We start from the raw sequence: 19,361 nt of genomic DNA on the forward strand, positions 1-19,361 counted from the left end.
GAGGCTAAGTATTTGATGTATATTATTACATTAAAACTTGCATTAACCACCTGTAGTAATGGAAGAAATGGCACCTACTTTAGGGCAGTATTTCTGGTTAAGTGCTGCAAGAAAAGTGCTATTTTAGACACAGCCTGCATTTCCCAACCTGGAGAGACTGAAAATATTTAGCCAGTAGCCTTTGCTGTATAACAGTGTATTTGTATCTCTAGACTCCTAAGGTTAGCTCAAGAGAGAGTGGGACATGAAATACGGTCACAAAGTTGTGAACCTTTCTGTCACTAAAGTCAGTCTTATAAGTTCACACAATGAGGTTATTAAAAGTGTTGTACAGCGAGTTCTGGCAAGAGTCAGTGACATGTGAGTGTACCTATTTATAGCTTAGCATATGCATGCTTCTGCTTTCAACTAAGAGATGTGACTACATACGTGTGTTGTGAGGAAAAACTGACATCTAGCTATTTTTCCTGTCATCAAAGGAAAGCACCAATGGGGGCCTAATGTAGTGTTTGATTATGGAAGCCTTCCCAAAATTTTCTCAGGTGACAGTTGGTAGGGCATGAGGGAATAGACCTAAGCCGTGCTAGAGAAGTTCAGATTTGATGTTGGGAAAAATTTATTCATGGAGAGGGCCGTCAAATATTGGAAAAGGCTGCCCAGGGAAGCGGTAGAGTCCCCATACCTGGAGGTATTTATGAGACGTGGCAGCAAGGGACAGAGTTTAGTGATGGGAATCAGTTCTTTTGCAGCATGATGTTGCCTTTCTCCTTTTATTTCGTGACTACTTTATGTGAGAACAGCATGTACTAAAGAATCCAATGAAATGCTTAAATAAACATAGGCTGAAGGAAAAGGACGGAGGCGCAGGAAAGTGGGCAAGGTCCAGTTTGTTTGCCACTGTACAAAAGCCAAACCTTAGTGAGTAAATGAATTTAAAATAAGATGCAGATTATTGTGTAGAACATTTTAATTCTTACAGGAAAATATTTAAAACTTGTTGATCTTTTTAAAGTGTAAGCTTAACAATATAAACAAGTTCTGAGATTGTTTTAATGGTAATATGAAGTAGTGTGTGGTAATTTGTTACTGTTTTTTTTTTTTTTTTTTTCTTTCTTTGTTACAGATTAACTAAACTCCAGATATTGGAACTTAGAGAAAACCAGTTAAAAATATTGCCAAAGTAAGTATGTGTGGAATTTATATGAAATGCTTTGCAGGGTTTCTACTGTAGATATGCTAATAAATTAATACGTATAAAAAAGTAGATTGCAACTTAAAATTTGTAGCTAAGTAACTAGAGTAACTTCTTACAAGAAACTTTCCCTTTATAACTGCTGAAGCCACTTATCCCAGCAGACTGTTTGGTGTTCATATACAGAAGTTCTCCTGATTTTCTTCCCCTTTTTCCCCCCCTTCTATCCTGTTTTTAAAAGTTTCTGTCCACGTCTAGCTCTGTAGATTTCTGATCCCACTCTAGGCCTGTTAAGTTAGAATGTGGTCTTTTCAGGATGAGTCTGAGGTATCTCTTGATGTTTGGTTTTTGGTTCTTCTTTTTTTGCACACAGCATTTTAACAGCATCCTCTCTTCCCAAAGAGGGCTTTTAGTTCTGCAGGGGAGGCTCACAGTGAATGTTAGGGGAAATTTCTTCTTGGGAGGAGTGGTGTTGTATTGGAACAGGCTGGCCCAGGGAAGTGTTGGAAACCAAGGTTTTCAAAGAAAGGGGGAGATGTCACGTTGAGTGACATGATTTAGTGATGCAGCGGTGATTGGACTAGATGATCTTAGTGGTCTTTCCAACCTCAATGATTCAATTATTCTGTGTCTATCTGAATACATCTCTTACAGCTGAGTTCCTGAAACTTAGGGTTGGTAATTAAGATCATTGTCTCTAAATCAGATGTGGAGTTTGAGATGCTCACTCAGAACGACTGAAGAAGTATAATTCACATAATAGGAACAATTTTTTGCATTTAATATACTTCATTGGAGAGGCACAGAATACTTAATGCAGAGTATTCAGTGCACTGAGTTGCTTTAATGTAACAGAAGCATATTCATTAGCCATATTTCCTGCAGCTGAAAAATAATTCTGGAAACTGCCGTAGCATTTATTTTAACATTAAACCAAATCAAACATGCCTCTTAAAATCTAGCATCTTGCTCCTTGCAAATCTCATTTCAGCCCTGCTCAGCTTAGCAGTATTCCTGCATCTAGGTTAGCAGAGGTGTAGAAGGTGAATTGAGAAGCAGATACAGAATGAGGGCAGTGAATAAGCAGCTGTAGAGTCCTGAGCAACACGTGAGCAGTGAATGGTCCTCATTTGGCAACAGAAAAACTGGTGAAGAAAGGTACCAGTTTCATACAGTGCAACTATTTCAGATGCTTTAGCAGAGAAGATGCTAACTGTTGTATAGTCTCTATTCAGCGTGCATGTTGCAGACTCTTACATGAGTAGGGTGAGATGTGACTTCCCAGCCCTTCAAGTACAACAGCCAGTTTTCCTAATGACTAACCTATGTTCCATTCAAATTCCCTTTTTGTCTATTTAGATACCATACTATGTCTGCTGATTTAAAAATGCTGAAATATAAATTTGGGATGTATCAGAACATATGAATGTAATTTTTTCAGGCATTCTACCCATTTATGTGACAGAAGTGCTTCCCTTCCCTCTTTCTGATGACACTAATTTTTGATAGAAAGAAATAATAACATGTAATTTGGGATAGTAACTTCGTAGATGAAATTACTCTTAATGGAGAAAGTATAATTAAAACATATAGCTAATACAAGTTTTGTTTATAAAATTACTGACTTTAATTGCCACAATTAACACTAGTAACATGAATTATGTGCCGTATTTTTTAAAATAATAGTTTACAGAAATCACTCTGATTTACGCAACTTCTCTTAAACCTCCTGGGAGTTCTTTATCTTGACTTCATTGTGTTTAGGGTTCCATTCTTGCTGGAAAACTGAACAGTAACTCTCATGAGGATGTCCTCTGCAGCACCTCCTTAATGAGCAACAATACCTGCTGAGCTGCTGCCTTTATTATTCTCTTCTTCTACTTTTTTGGTTCAATTAAGAAAGATTAAAGCTTTGGAGACTACTGTACACATAAAATTATGTATTTTGCTACAGTAAGGCACAAGAATAATATGTTATTTGTGTGATTTACACTGAGACTCAGTTGTTTTAATCAGCGAAGTCATCTGTGGCCTGCTTGAGCTATTATGTCAAATAGGAACTGACAGAAAAATATAACGTAGCTAAGTTTGAAAAACTGCGTGTTCTGAAAGGAACATGCTTTAAATGGTATATAAAAACTTTTTTATAACTAATAAGATGTAGCAATATATACCAATATTTTTGCTATGGAGAACAAATATTTTTTTCTTGTTTTCCTGTCCTCTCTCCTTTTCAGTGTGTTTGTACTCACAGTTTCTTTTGGATTTATAAGGAGGGATATATTTAGATAAATATCTGCCAAATCAGCTAGCCCTCTCGCAGAGTTACAAATGCACATAATTGACATTAAATCATAAAGCACTTAGAAGTCTGTTAATCAGAATAGGTAATTAATGCCAATGCACTAAATTAACCTTGCTTTGTGTAAAATACATCTTTTTTTCTTGGAGTTTATCCACACCCAGAAGCTGCAAAACTGGCAGAGTCTCAATGTGAACCAACTCAGTAAAAACATTTCTACTTAAAGGAAAGCAATAATGCATGGAAAATATTTCAGAGGCATTTGTCTGATACCCACTTTTCCAGCTTTCAGCTTAATGCAAATGTAAAAAGATAAATATGAAACTTTTTCGTTAGAAAAATTTTAAGCATTTATTTGTTGTTTAACTGTTGATAGAAATGAGTAACTTTTCTAGAAGCTAGTTTTTCAGTAGGATGAGGAGTATGATTCAGTCTCACATCTTGAATTGTGTATTGCTTGAAGTATGTAGGTTAGTGACATTAACAGTTCACAGCATTAGAATCAGACTGTCTATTCCATTAGCACTGGACCAGTTTGATAGCAAGGCCACTAATATTGAAGTATGAAACAGATTTTTTAGTTTGCAGTATCATTATGCAGACCCTTTCATAGAGAATTTGATGATTAAGTATTTTTTGTTCTCCATTCCCGTATTCCTCTTTTTCATTATAAGTACATCTCCACAATATTTTAACATTTTCAGAGTATCAGAAGCTTTGTGTGCATTTTATCTGGAAGTGTAGTTGTTCTGTAGACATTAGGGGAAAGCAAGGAGATGCTATTTTAAGGGAAGACTGCTGTAGCATAGCTGAATGTACTATAAATCAGGCAAGTAACAAGGAAGGCATCTTACAAACATGTTTATGTGTTTTACAGTTGTGTGGATATGTTTGTTGGATCTGAGATTTTTGGCAGAAATGCAAAGAAACAAGCAAAGGTGTAGAGTCAGGAAAGTTTTTTAATATAGTGCCAACTTTATACAAGGTATCTGTGACTGCTCTGGCTCTGTAGTAAACAATCTAATGTATTAAAGTGGAATGGAAGAAGTGCAACTGATTTCTATTAAGGAAATAGAATATAGTAATTTTGAGCAGATAGTCTCTAAAGTAAACAAAAATGGAAGGAAAATTTTGCCAAAACACAGCTAAAAGAAGGAATCTTGCTGTCTCAGTCATTGATTTAGTCTTTGCTATCAATTGGTTTAAGAGGTACTGATGTGTCATGTAGTCCAGTTTAGTAATCTAGTTTCTAGTTTTAGGACTAGAGGAATAATTAGGATTCCATTCTGTATTCCAGGCTGATAGCAGAGTTGATTCAGTGTAAAATGAGAAAGTGTTCATTGTTACTGTGATTCAACAGTGGCCTCATCTGCTTTTGGTAATCATTAGGAAGTGATCTTTCTTTGGCAGGATAGCTGTTAAGATTTTAACAACAGGTGAAAAGCAGAGGTAGTTGAAGACTGACCTGATTGAGTTAATCTTTATCATAAAGATAATTCTAGTGGCCTTTAAGTTTTGTAAACTAATCCATAGATTAATTTCTCTTTGTATGGGAGTCGCACCATGATCACTAATGTATGGTTAGTTGAACAGTATACAGATTCTATCTTATTTAGTTACTAATCTATTTACAGAACAGCATCGCTACTTAATACTGATACAAATAACATATTTGGATGAATACAGGAAGATTGTATTCTATTAATTTTGATTCTTGTTAATCCCCTTCCTGTGCAGAACCATGTCCAGACTTACCCAGCTGGAAAGACTGGACCTAGGAAGTAATGAATTCACAGAAGTGGTGAGTTTTATCTAAATAGAGCTTTGATTTTTCAGTAAACATCATTATTTAATAATCAATTCGTAATCGTTAGGAAAATGTGAAAATTGTCTCAAGGATTCTGCTACTGAGCAAATGTTGTTGATACTTTATGCTTCTTCATGGAGTCTGTTTTTAAAATTGTGCATTTTCTTTTGCATATGAGTATTTGTTTGAAAATAAAACACAGTGGCATAGTGGGTACAATGATCAAGTTCTCATCATGTTTTGTATATCTGGTATGTATTAATATTTCAGTAAGTAAATCACCTTTTTTAATCAACAAATGAAACAAATGTATGCAACAGCTGTAATAAGACATTACTAACATTACTTGCAATATGTGAACCACTGAAGTTTTTTTTGCCTTTCAAAATTTTTTTAATGATGATTTTAAATAATGGTTTCCTTTACAGCCTGAAGTGCTTGAGCAACTGAGTGGGTTAAAGGAATTTTGGATGGATGGTAATAGACTATCACTTATCCCAGGAGTAAGTTCCCTTACTGTTTTAAACAGTTTTATTTGCTTTAACAGCATATAGATTAAAGTTGTTGTATAACTTTAATGTTACTTAAAGCCAATAGGATAAATGTTGCTCAAGGCTTTTCTAGCCTACTTAGAATTCATCACTGATCATGATAGATTTTGTACATGGCTTCTTTTTCATTCAATGTTCTGTCATCTAAAGATCATGTTCCAAATCAAGAGAGAGGTTAAAGTCCTAGATCAAATCTTGATGCAAATTTAGGGCTGCCTAGTCCTTCTAAAGAGGAACTGTTTGCCTTAAAGAGCAAATGAGGACATACAGGGTTAATGTCATGTGGCTTTTTGACTTTTTAATGGCAGTGGCTAAAAAGCAAGCAACAGTGGCTGAGGATTCTATGCTGTGTGTACAAATACCTGAGAAAACATTCTGACATCTCTCATATGTGTAGGGTCCTGTGTGACACATTATTGAAGTACTTGTGAATCTGTGTTTGTGTTCTAGTAAACTAGTGTTGGAAATTTGGGAAGCAGCTGGTCTGTTTTCAGGCTTAAAATCATTAGCAGCCTTTGGACAAGGCTTTCTTGCCTGATCAGTAGTCCTCTGTACTGTCTTTCTACGCTTCAAGTAATTATTCCGTTAGAAGAGTAGAGTATATGTTAAAGTTTTTTACTTCATAATAAAGTAAAACTTATATGTGAAAGCAGCTGCACTCTCTCCCACTTTACACGAGTAAAGACTCGTGTGTGTGAATTTTCATATGTAAATGTAATAAAAAATTTACTTTAGCTTTTATTATCAGTACAGTTTACTGGTTCACTGTTGTTGCTTTTGAGGTTATGTGGAATGCAACTTCACACAAAATGCAGATCTAAGCATTAGGGGACGTTACATGAGTGTTATTGTCTCCTTTTATTACACCGTGTATGTCTGTGTTAAGTTTGTTCTCAAGCCTCTGTCTGTATCCATGATAACTGATCAGACAGTTGCATTTAAAGTGAACTGACTCAGAGAAACCTGCAGAATAACTGTGGTGTGTTTGTGTGTGTAGTAACCTGTTAAGCATGTGTATTAGCAGAAGATATTTCATTATAATTTAGGATATTCTGCTTAAAATTGGTGTTGCACTTCAGAGATGGTTAGCTGTCAAAACCTCTGGCTTTTCTGCTTAGAACTTGCACTACCTAGTAAGCATTATTTTCTATTACTTTTAGTTCCTAGGCACTTTGAAACAACTGACCTACCTGGATGTTTCTAAAAACAGCATTGAAATTGTTGAAGAAGGTATTTCAGGTTGTGAAAGCCTACAAGACCTGCTGTTATCCAGTAATTCACTTCAGCAACTGCCAGAGACTATTGGTTTGTATTTTCAATTAATTTATGAGCTAATACATTTATGGTTTAGACACAGAACACTTAATAATATATAAATAGTATTTTAGGCCTACATTTCAAGCATTTTGAAGTTCCAGTTTTGGATAAAAGCTGAATGAAACATAATTGATAAGTAATTGTCAACAGTAACGAAGCTTAAAAAAAATAAGTATTTCCTATGGCTGGTTTGTTATAAGCTGGCAGATTAATTCTCTAAGCTCACTTTATTTTTTTTTTAGTGAATACATGGCACTGCAGGAATTATTAACTCCATTGTTGTTTTTAATTTTTTATTTATTTAGTTGTTCGGTTTTTTTTTCTACAGGCTCCCTGAAGAAGGTAACAACTCTTAAAATTGATGAAAACCAGTTAATTTATTTGCCAGACTCCATAGGAGGGTATGTATTTCACCTGAATAAAATACCACACTGCTTTTCTGTGATCTCTTCTGTAACAATAATTCCTCTCTTGAATGGTTTACATTTCTCTAATTGATTTATTTCCTTCTGCGTGTTATTATACTAATGAAACTGTTAGCAGATGTTTCATATCTGTCTTCTGGTTCTCAGCATGTATATTCTTTACATATTTAAATAGTATCCATTGGGACCTATGTTTCTCACTCATTAACGTAGCCACCAATCTATAAAAAAATAGAATCTGATAGGAAACAACATGTTTACAGAGGCATGCAGCTCCCTGAAAGAGGTTTTGTCTTCACCATAGCAGTGAGTATGCTAAACATTGCTGATGATAGAACCGGTGTAAAAAAATTCCGGGAAATTGTAAATCTAAGCACGCGCAATTATCTTTCACCTGTTTATCAGCAGGATTTTTTATGTGTACCATGATATTCAGCAGTTAAATTTAAAAGTCCCAAATGAAGACAAATATAAGTGTTTCAGAAGTAAGTGCCAAACAGAAGATGGATAGTTGTTCCAATGTATGTTCTCCTATTGTAATTGTTGTAAGTTTTGCTAGAATTCACAAAATACTTCTCTGACAGCATGTCTTAACATCCACTGTTTCTTAACTCCCAGTAAGCTATGATTGTTTTCATCTCCTTGACCCCCTCTGAAAGCTCTTGTCTGATAACAGACAACAAGGTTAAAAATTAAGAATTTAGGCAATTAGTAAATGAGTTTTCTTGGGTTGAAATTGTAGTTGGTTTTCAGAGTTTCATTTTGAATGTCATTTGCAGTTGACACTGGTATAAATGTTATTTAAACTTAAAACATTCAGTTAATGTTGGGTGAATCAACCTGTAGAACCGAGAATTATTTTTTTCAGGTTAATATCAGTAGAAGAACTGGACTGCAGTTTCAATGAGATTGAAACATTGCCTTCATCTGTTGGGCAGCTATCTAACATAAGGACATTTGCTGCAGACCATAACTTCTTAACACAGCTGCCACCAGAGGTATGTATTTAGTTATGAAACTGAAAAACTAAGTATTTTTACAGTTGTTAAACTGCATATTTTATTTGGACAACAAATTAATCATTCTTGTGTATGTTTAATTACTATGTTTACAAATATACAAATACATTAAATCTGAAAATTTTTAAAACTTGTAGTAGAAATCAGTACCAGTTATATTAGCACTAAAGGGATAATATGCAAGAATAAACCTATTTATACATAACAAGGAAGATCACTGTAGATTGGTTGTTTTTAAGTAATGAAAGATTGTATATTTAGAACTGTGAGGGTGAATTAATTCTCTGGATTTATTTTTTTTTTTTGCAGATTGGAAATTGGAAGCACGTAACGGTATTGTTTTTGCATTCAAATAAGCTTGAGTTTCTCCCAGAAGAAATGGGTGACATGCAGAAATTGAAGGTCATCAACCTGAGTGACAATAGGTAATTCAAGTAAAAATCATGTAAAATGCAATAGCATTGAGTGTACTTCAGTGTAACTGATATCTGTCACCCAGATGTAAGTAGCGGCATTTTTCTGAACGTGCTGTGCTACCTTTCGTTATATCCCACAGCTTATAATCTGACTGAAATGCATGTATTTCATTTACTGTTTATCGATTTTATGAAACTGTTCCTTTGAATTAGGCATATGTTTGATGATTTAAGTAAATAGCTTCCTGTATTGCATGTAGGGGACAGAGAACAGAAGTGTCACAGTATGTGATAAAACACATGTGCTGGGCAAGAAAGAGGAAGGACATGTTTTTAATTAAAGCTGGTCAATAAAAACTGGCAAAATAGGCCTTTTTGAATTCATCAATTTGCAGAATTCAAATGTATTGGGAGAGATAAATTTAAATTCTCCCCCCTCCCTTTTTTTTTTTTTTTTAAACAAATCCAGTTCCTTTGTACTCTACCCTAAGCCTGATTTTATTCACATTTTATTCAAAAACAAAAAAACCCCACAATTTTAGTTGTGACCCTTTTTTCTTAATTTTTCTTAATTTTAGTGCACGTGTATATTGAATATACACGTATAGCAATAAAATTGCTGAGGATTCTTCTAATAAAATAAACAGTCTTGATCTTAAGTTCAGTAGCTGATTTATATACAGTGCTAATGGCTGTCTTAAAAATTGTGTTCAGGTTGTTGACATGAGATAAATTCAGTTTCCACTGTCTTTTAAGCTGCTTGCTGGAATAGGCAGGAATGCGTATCTAAAAAACAGAATGCCATTCTACTGTCAAGTTGTAGTATTGAAAAGTGTGTTTTCATGAACTTTTATTGTAATTTGCAGGCTGAAGAATTTGCCGTTTACCTTTACAAAACTGCAGCAGCTCACTGCTATGTGGCTATCGGACAATCAGGTGAAATTTTCTGGGAGAAAAATTATAAAAAATGGTTGACTTTATTCCTAATTGAATCAATATGTGATCTTTTGAATTTTGAGTGCTTTGTATGTGCATAAGTACTTCCTTGACATTTTGTCCATTCTCTCAAAATAAACAATATTGGGTTTAATATCCTTTAGAGCTTCTCTGGCAAAGCTTTTATATGAAATACAATTTAGCAGATGTTGGAATTTCTAATTTGTTATTTCTTAAAACCAGAAAGGTGGTATTTGATAATTTGTTAGTGCTTACACGCATATGGTATCGTTCTGCCATTATAGAAAATTTGGATAACCTTTTTTGTGGTAGGTTGCTTGCCTTACCTTTGAACTTCATGGCTGTCCATGTTTCAAGTTATTGAGAAGTAACTTGTGCGCTCGTGCCTTCTTTAATTCCTTTGTACTCTACCAATTTCCTGAATGGCACTAAGGCTTACAGGGATTCCAGAAATTCATGGATCTCAAGTGTGGTATAGTGGAAGATTTATAAGGAGTGGGAGTTATCAGTCTGATATCAATATTTTATATATATTTAATATATATATAATATATATATGTATATATATATATACACACACACACACATTATATATGTGTGTGTGTGTGTGTATATATATACACACACTTACATTAAATATTTTATTTATTTATTTATTTATTTGGCTGTCCATAGGTGTAAATGACAAAGTATATCTGTGCATCCCAGAACAGCTTGGTTTGAGACAGTAATAAGTCCTAGCAAAAATAGTTGCTTTTTTTTTAAATATTCAGTTTATTCTCTTGAAGTTGTTCTTTCCATTCCCAAGACAGTCGTTTACTGACATATATTAATAACTTCATTCTCTGAAAATTATTCAGAGGGTAAATGATTGAAGACTGCTCTGCCTTGCATTCTATAAGTTATGTGTAGATAATCTTTACTTTGTACATACAGATATTTTCTTAATGTGTCCTTCTTTGATTTCCTTCTTAGTCTAAACCACTTATCCCCCTTCAAAAAGAAGCTGACCCTGACACACAGAAAACTGTGCTTACAAATTACATGTTCCCCCAGCAACCAAGGACTGAGGATGGTAAGGATTTCTTTTTCAGCTTACAGCATTGTTAATTTGTTTCCTTTTCAAGCATAAATTTAAAAAACAAAAAACAAAACAAAACAAAAAAATCCACCTAAGAAAAAGAAGTAAAAGAGGAGCTTTGTTTTGTGTAATGCATGCTGTTCTTAAATGTGCCTGTTTTTTTTTCTCTAGTTATGTTTATATCTGACAATGAAAGCTTCAATCCATCTTTGTGGGAAGAACAGAGGAAACAACGTGCTCAGGTGGCATTTGAGTGTGATGAAGACAAAGATGAGAGAGAGGCACCACCTCGGGTTAGTATTTATTTTTTACCATGGTTTTTCTCTCTCTCTTTTTCCCAATTGCACACCTGACTCCCATCCTTTTTATTCCTTTGACTGTGGGTTTAGCTCTGATGAAGAAATCAAAACTTCATTTATTAGCTTACGAGCATAAAACTGGACTATTTTTTTTTCCTCATCATTAAAATGGAGCATATAATTATGAAATTGCTGGACTGGTGCTGCTTCAGGAGAGGGATAGTTGAGAAATAATGGTTAATTCTGATTTTTATTTAGATATATTATAGTTGTCATTACTCTTCCTGCTTGTTATCAACAGACAAATATGAAGCAAAAATAATTGATTTGTAATTTTGCTGGGTTTTCTAAAATTGTGTTAATCTAGGTAGACTCAAACTGCAAAATGGAGATTCTAGGTGTTGGTCTGAATGTTTTGTTTGAATCCATTGTCTATTTTAAAGCTTGGTACTTTAATTAAAGCGTTTAATTAAAATTAGATTATTACTTTTTTATAACACAGGAAGGCAATCTGAAGAGATATCCAACTCCATATCCTGATGAGCTGAAGAATATGGTCAAAACAGTCCAGACAATTGTACACAGGCTAAAGGATGAAGAGTCTACTGAAGATGTTGCCAAGGAATCAAAACGAGAAAGCCAGACAGTTTCTGTAAAAGATGTGGGGGTAAAGGTTAGGTGTAATACTATCTTCTGACTTCACTGAAACTTCCAAATGTCTAGATTGCCATTGATTCTTTTTAGTCTTCTCTCTCCTCATTAATGCTCCACATTAAAGAGCAGGGCTTACCTCTTTGTCGCCTTAAGAATCACAGAATGTCAGGGATTGGAAGAGACCTTGAAAGATCTTGTAGACCTAATCCCCCTGCTGGAGCAGGAACACCTAGACCAGGTCACACAGGAACGCCTCCAGGCGGGTTTTGAATGTCAGTGAAGAAGGAAACCCTGCAGCCCCTGTGGGCAGTCCATTCCAGTGTTCTGTACCCTCACTGTGAAGAAGTCTGCAATAGTTACCTGCTTTGTAGTAGAGATTTCCCTCTTAACACTGACAACAAAGAAAATGGCTTGATTCTCAGGGAAATAAGAAGTACAAATGTGTAATGGAGCTTATTTCCTAAATTTCTGGAGGAGTTCTTATTTGACCACCAAACTTGAAAAAGGAAAGTGGGGATCATTTCTAAGAATCATAACTGTTGCCCTCACAACTGATGGTTTTGCACGTTAAGTTGGGAAGGCAATAGTAGCAATTTGGTGTACAGGTCACTGACAGCTTGATGTACTGTAATATGTGGCAGGACTGTTTGGCATGTCTTCGATGCTGACTTGTCTCATTGTAGATACACTTGGCTTTTTTAAATTAAACTGGAAGTTTAATGGTATGAAGTGACCCCTGTAAGGGTGAGAGTGAAACCAATTGGAAAAGAGTGAGGGCTACAACTGAATGGTCTGGAGAGATTTCTCTCTACCTTGTGTATTTCATACTTGATCATTTCAAACATCTTCTGTTCCATAGTTTCCCATACTATTATTTCTGAATGTTTCTGAAAAAGTTTTCAAATGTTTTTTCTACGAATGTTCTTAATCCTGTAGACTTCAGAAATTGTTCCAATGAAGAATAAGGCTGATGAGAGAAAGCAGTATTCAGCAGGAAGCTCTGTGCAGAAGCCTACTGAACCAGAAGCTGAGCACTGCACTGCAAATTCGCAGATGGCTGCACTTGTTAAAACCTTGCAGAACACAAAAACAGTTGTTAACCATGAAGACACGCTTGAGGTGAGGCATTGTGATGAACACTATAGCAGTCAAAGAGTTGTGCTGGTGTTGCATCAGACTTGTTTATAAGAGAAATGAAAATTCATGTTGACAAAAGCAGAAAATTTCTATCCACAAGTACTGTTAGTACAGAGGGATTTGTAACTGTAAATGTCTTCCTAATGCAGTATTGTTCTCACCTTAGCTGTATTATAAGTGCAAGTTGAAAAATGTAAGAAGTTGTTCATAATGAAACTGTAGGCATTTAGAGAAAAATAAGTCAAGCGCAGAAATTGATCTGAGTACTAAGCTCTGGAAAAGATTCTTTCTTAAATGGAATTTTCCAGTTTCCACTTGATTTTCAGCACCTCAGGAAATGATTGATTGTGATTGTCTCTGAAATGCCAAAGTATCTTGTCAGTAGGAGCAAGCAAAATCTTGAATATACAAGTGAATTGCCTGTTCATTTAAAATAACAAGTGGGCTTAAAAATATGTTTTTGTATGTATTTAGTAGTAAGATATCTTAAATATGACTTGTGTTACAGAAATCAGATACTCGTACTTTCTGAACTCTTTGTACATCTGTGACAAACATGCATATATTTTTTAATTTAGAGCATGTTTCAGCATTAGTATCATTTTGGAACTTGTCAGTTAATCACTTGCCAATCACAGCATGTGAAATGTTTTTTGGAGTTTTTGCAGTAGTTTCACAAACTGATAATTTTGTGTGTGCGTTGTGCAAGCAGTGGAGCATGCATTTATCATGCGATAATGAGACTTAATGGCCAGCCGTTGTGGCTGTTGCTGGGTCTTTTCCCCCTGGCGTGTTCCTGCTATTACATGCTTTCATAAAATACTGGTTCTAACAGTTTTCTGCAGTTTAAAAACATTACTTAAAAAAAGAAAACTACCAGTTGTCTGGCAGTGGCAGTCATTCTTTTAAACCTGGCTGTAAGCCAGTAAGGAAATCAGGCAGTTGTTTGTAGTCAGCCGTGGATAGCAAATTCCTTACTTCCTCATAGTAACTTGCTAGTAACTTTGTCTCCATCCACATAACTTTATATGCATAAAAGCTTTTCCTTTCAATGTTAATTACTCTTGTTATATATCACACCTAAGGGGAAGGGCAATATGGCAGAGGTAGCAAAGAGATTATCTGTTCTTATTACAGAGGAACAGGGTTGTTATAAAGTTGGTCACAAAGTGTTTGCTACTTCTCAGTTTTACTGTCCTTTACTGTAGTCCAAAGAACAAGGTAGTTAGTGTCATTGAATTGGTGGTACTGTATTTTGTAACAGAATTTTCACTTAAAGGAAGAAAAGAAAGATTTTTTTTTTCATTACAGAGAATATTAATGAAAGAAAATTGTATTCTTGAAGATGGTAGGAGTATGTGGGCCAGGCAATAGAATTCTGAATCTCTTGTGTGGCTGCTCTTGCAGGCAGCTTTGTCAGTTTGTCTCTTTCAGAAGTGCACTGAGATCTGATGGTTAGGATCTGAAGAATTCTAGCCTAGATCTATTCAGCGTCATTTATTCTTGAAGTTAAATATCTTCTCTTCCATTTGAAAGTTTACCCTAGTGTGTGAATTTCAAAATGAAAACCTAAGCTGAAGATACCAATTTTTGCTATCATTCCCTCTGAGATCATCACACACAAAACAAATGTGTGTGTTATGCATCTTAAATATAATTGAATCGAAAAAGTTAAATTCATTTGATTTGCTACATAGTTGCTATGTTAGGTCTGTGTTATTTGTTTATCTTTACTGTTTATTAGATAGGATGATGATTTAGATCAGTTTTACCTAACCTTTAGCCACGTATTTAAAATGCTCTCTATATAAAACTGTTTTTCCTTTTGCAGGAGTCAGAAGAACTCTCCTCTGATGAAGAGATGAAAATGGCAGAAATGCGACCACCACTGATAGAAACTTCCATCAACCAACCAAAAGTGGTAGCTCTTAGCAACAATAAAAAAGGTTAGATATTATAAAAAGGAGTACTGTGTGATTCTAATAATTCCATGACTCAAAATGTCTAATTTTCCCATTTAAATGCTGTGAAAGGTGATTACATGTGTCTGTTAAAGGAAAGATGGCCAGTTCTCTAGTTGAGCAATTAATTTGTTGAAATCAGAGAGAGTCTTGAGAAAGAAGTTTTGATTGGAAGCCATCTTGCCCATAGTGACCATGAAGTAGTTGAGTGAAAGGTGGAGAACTACCACCAAAACTTCAACCCTGGATGTGGGGAGAGCAGACTGCTCAGAGAACTAGTCGGTGAAGTCCTTTGGAGGATTGCTTTTGACAACAGTGTGGTCTGTCAGTGCAGGTCAGTTTTTAAGCGCTACATCCTAAGATCACAGGAACAGGCAATTCCAAATGCTGGAAAACAGACAAACAGGGCAGAAGGCTGGCTTAGCTTAGCAGGGATTCTGTTTTTGAACCTAGGCAGAAAGTGTATTGCCACTAGAAGTAAGGTGTGAGGCAGTGTGGGAGGACTACTTAGATACTGTTTGACACTGTAGGGAGAAAATTCTTGTGGCCAGAGCTCACAGTTGAAGCTGGTAAGTATTGCAGGGGATAAAAACAATGGTTACTTTCAAATATATTAACATATGGACTGGGGAACAAGAAGATGGAGAGCTGCCCCATGGAAATGTTGAATCTGGGCCAGGAGAATGCCCAAACAGCCCAAAGGGCCAACTGTACCCTATGGTGCACCAGAACCAGCATTTCCACTGCGGGACGGGAAGGGATTGTCCTGCTTTGCTCTGTGCTGTGCAGCCTTTCCTCACGCACTGTGTGCAGTTTTGTACCCACAGTACTAGAAGGGTACAAAACTATTATCGCATCCAAAAGAGGGCTTCAAAGATGGGGAAGGGTCTAGAAGTTAAGATTTATGAGGTTCAGCCCAAAGAGGGGAGAGGCCTCATGGTGGCTTGCAGCTTCTTCATGAGAAGAGCAGAGGAGCAGGTGCCCATCTCTTCTTTGCAGTTATAGCAACAGGACCTGATGGAAAGACCTGGAGCTGTGGCAGGGGAGGGTCAGGCTGGGGATTAGGAAGAAATTCATCCATGGAACGGCTGGGCATTGAAACAGGATCCCAATTCAGCTGCCAGAGTTTAAGAAGGATTTGGACAGTGCTCTCAGACATAGGATTTGAATTTTGGGTGTTCCTTTGTAGAGCCAGGAGTTGGACTCTGTGATCTTTGTGGGTCTCTTCCAGCTTGGTATACCCTTTTGAGTTTATGAATATAGGAAAGACTCCTGTTATATCTCGAGTATGACTGAGAAAGCTGTGCTGACATTCCCATTTTGTTAATTTTTGTCAAAGGGGAAAAAGAATGTTTTGTGGTTTTGAGGATTGTTAGCTTGAGTACTCTCTCAGTAGAGAATTGCAGAAAATGGTGTTTTCCTTGGAAATGTTCCATACTTCTTCCCACATTTTTTTTATTATTGCTGCTGTTTTTGGCAGCAGTATCACTTGTTTTAATTTCTCAGAGAAGCTGTGCTCTCTTCCTAAGTTTTAAGAATAAACTTATTGCAGCTCTTTTTCCATAATTACCTTACTCTTTTATTATTCTTTCCTCTCACAAGAAACATCTGATCACTGTTTTTGTTAACTAAGATACTAAGGTTTATATTTTTTCTTTGGAAGATAATTTCAGTCTGGATAACCATTTCCTTTGGGGGATGGGGAGGGGAGGAACTAAATTTTTAAGCCTGAGAGGTATGAGAGGTAATTGTATTTTCTCCATATGATGTCCCCAGTCCAGAACTTTCCAGGATAAAAAAAAAAAAACAAAACAAAACTCTTCTGGCTGTTGTATGTAAGAGAATAAGATTTTTTTTTTTTTTTTTTTTTTTGAGGATGGATGAAGGAAAAGCAGCTGAGGTAGCCAGAAGAGTTTGCTGAGCATTCAGCATGGATAAATAAATCCTTTTATCAGAGGATGATGGAATAGTTTGCCCAGAGAAGTTGTGCAGTCACTGGAGGCATTCTAGGATGGGGCTTTTGGCAGCCTGAGCTATTGGATGGAAACCTTTTCTCTGGTGGGGGGTGGGAAAGAGGTCAAGGTTTTTCCAACTCCAACCACTTCATGATTCTGTGAAAAAAAAAAATTGTGTTTATTAATGTTGTCTTTGGGCTTTATACCTGGCTGAAAAGTCAAAACTTCTCTCATCTCTGAAGCTAAAAATTAGTTTCCCAAAAAACATGCTTTTAGCACCCATAACTGTGTCTTGAAGCTAAAAAGAACATTTTTATTTGTACGCTAATGTTTGCTCATATCAGAATCACAGCTGGCTTGGAGTTTTGCACATCAATTATTTTTGTACGAACACAGTATTTAAGTGTGTATACATTAATCAATATAGACAAGTGTAAGTAAATCTGAAAGTGTCCTCCATGATCTGTGAAGTATGGGAATGCATTCTAATCATGCAGAACATTCTTCTTTTCCTTTTTCTTTTTCTTTTTTTTTTTTTTTTTTTTTTTTTTACTTTTATAAAACTATATACATCTTCAGTGATCTAGTTCCTTCCAAACTGTCTGTTGTGCTAAGTAGCTATTTAATGATGATGTTAAAAAGCAAGAAATGTGTAAGCTTTAAGGATCCTGTATTTGAAGCAGCGTACTTTGTTTTCACTGAGCCTAATAGACAAATGCAACTGAAAACATTGGAGTTATTCTAAAAGCAATAGAAACTGTAAAAATATCCATTTGGATTTGTTTGGGAAATACTAAATAAAGCAGAACTAGTTTATGCCAAGGAAACTTGGCAAATTTAAATTAAACAGGTGAGTGCTTTTTATGTTGAGCCAAGCATTTCAGAAGTAGTAAGAACTATTGCTGGCAGTCTTTGTGAATTTATAAAAAGTTTGCAAAGGTATTATTGCAAGTTAATATATAAGCTAGTAAGTATCATTGAGGAACAATGTTTGATTTCTAAGCACTGTGATTTAAACATGTTAAGAGGCTGTGTCAATAACTAAATTGGCATTGTTTTCTGTTACAGATGATTCAAAAGATGCTGATTCCTTATCAGATGAACCTACCCACAACAGTAATCAAAATAACAGCAACTGTTCCTCTCCTTCTCGAATGTCAGATTCTGTTTCCTTAAATACTGATAGTAGCCAAGATATTTCTCTCTGTTCTCCAGACAAAGAAACGCACGCTGCTGTTTTATCCAAGATCAGGTTTGTAAAATACTGTATAAAACTAAGCAAGTATAGTAGCAAAACATTATTCAATTTTCATATTACGTGTGCATTCCTTTAATTATTCATTAAATAGTCTTTATATTATTTTGAAATATTAAAACTTAGGTAATGAAGTAGGGTTTTTTTTTTTGTTTTTTTTTTTTTCCAAGATAAAAAGGAGTGGGGAAAAAAAAAAGGATAAATTCAGACACCAATTTCAGTATGAAATATATGATTCCATCTCTTGTTACAATAGGGTATAATAATTTCATCCTTAATTTCTGCTGTCCCTGCAAAATACTTCCAGTATACCATTTTGAAAGCTCTGCTTTTATTTGCATAGTCTTGAAAATATTGAAGATCCATTTGATTGCTAATATAATTATAAAAAAGCTTTTATGATCTTTTAAAAAATGGACTTAAAGATTTCTGAATTTTTTGGGGGTGTGTGTGTCAATGAAAGCAAGAATTTTGCCTACAGTTGTCATGGAGCTCGGAAGTATTTTATAAGAAATTTAGGTTACTGTTCCTTTATACTTTTAAGCATTTTTAGACTACCCTTAATTATTCCGGTGGAAGTTAAGTAACCTTATTTAAGGATAGGCGATAGCAGATACATCTGCTTTAAACCAGTTTTGGATCACTCAAGAAAGACAGAGGTCACAGTCCAACAATAGTGAATTGATTACTCCTTTCCAATGATCTGAGCTTGCTGAACACTCCAAAGGAGGTAACATCCAAGTACAGATCCTTCACTTGTGGCTATCAGCTCTTTAGTCTGTTAGGGAGGGATGGAGTCAGGGTCCACCCCTACTGGTTGTGCAGGTGAATTGCTCCCAGGGCTGGCTCTGTCCCTTCAACAGGTTCTTAGTTGTTGGTTCAGGCCCTGACAGTTCCTGTACACTGTTTGAAATCAGAACATGATGCTAGCCAGCAAGGCAAACCTCTCAAACGTATTTTTATAATTGTAAGATAGATTTATGCAAATCATAAATTTATATGTGAATTGATTTTTGTCCTGTATTGTGTGCAC

General features: G+C 35.5%; 1 protein-coding gene across 8 annotated transcripts in view; it reads left to right on the top strand.

The window, feature by feature from the left end:
* Positions 1-19,361, top strand: part of ERBIN (erbb2 interacting protein) — a 100,870-nt gene that overhangs the window by 64,655 nt on the left and 16,854 nt on the right. For 5 of the 8 annotated variants that reach the window (XM_085528321.1, XM_015848554.3, XM_015848558.3 and 2 more), the window contains exons 8-21: positions 1,124-1,180; positions 5,232-5,295; positions 5,730-5,804; positions 7,013-7,157; positions 7,498-7,570; positions 8,463-8,592; positions 8,923-9,038; positions 9,896-9,965; positions 10,962-11,061; positions 11,239-11,360; positions 11,869-12,039; positions 12,957-13,139; positions 14,989-15,103; positions 18,142-18,325. In XM_085528321.1, the coding sequence (XP_085384447.1) occupies positions 1,124-1,180; positions 5,232-5,295; positions 5,730-5,804; positions 7,013-7,157; positions 7,498-7,570; positions 8,463-8,592; positions 8,923-9,038; positions 9,896-9,965; positions 10,962-11,061; positions 11,239-11,360; positions 11,869-12,039; positions 12,957-13,139; positions 14,989-15,103; positions 18,142-18,325 (1,605 nt within the window). The remainder of the gene's footprint in view (positions 1-1,123; positions 1,181-5,231; positions 5,296-5,729; positions 5,805-7,012; positions 7,158-7,497; positions 7,571-8,462; positions 8,593-8,922; positions 9,039-9,895; positions 9,966-10,961; positions 11,062-11,238; positions 11,361-11,868; positions 12,040-12,956; positions 13,140-14,988; positions 15,104-18,141; positions 18,326-19,361) is intronic. The other 3 variants (XM_085528322.1, XM_015848557.3, XM_085528324.1) reach the window with 1 other exon arrangement.

This window comes from Coturnix japonica, chromosome Z (genome assembly GCF_054131305.1).
Source record: "Coturnix japonica strain WE chromosome Z, WE-NBRP24, whole genome shotgun sequence".
Classification (NCBI taxonomy): Eukaryota; Metazoa; Chordata; class Aves; order Galliformes; family Phasianidae; genus Coturnix; species Coturnix japonica.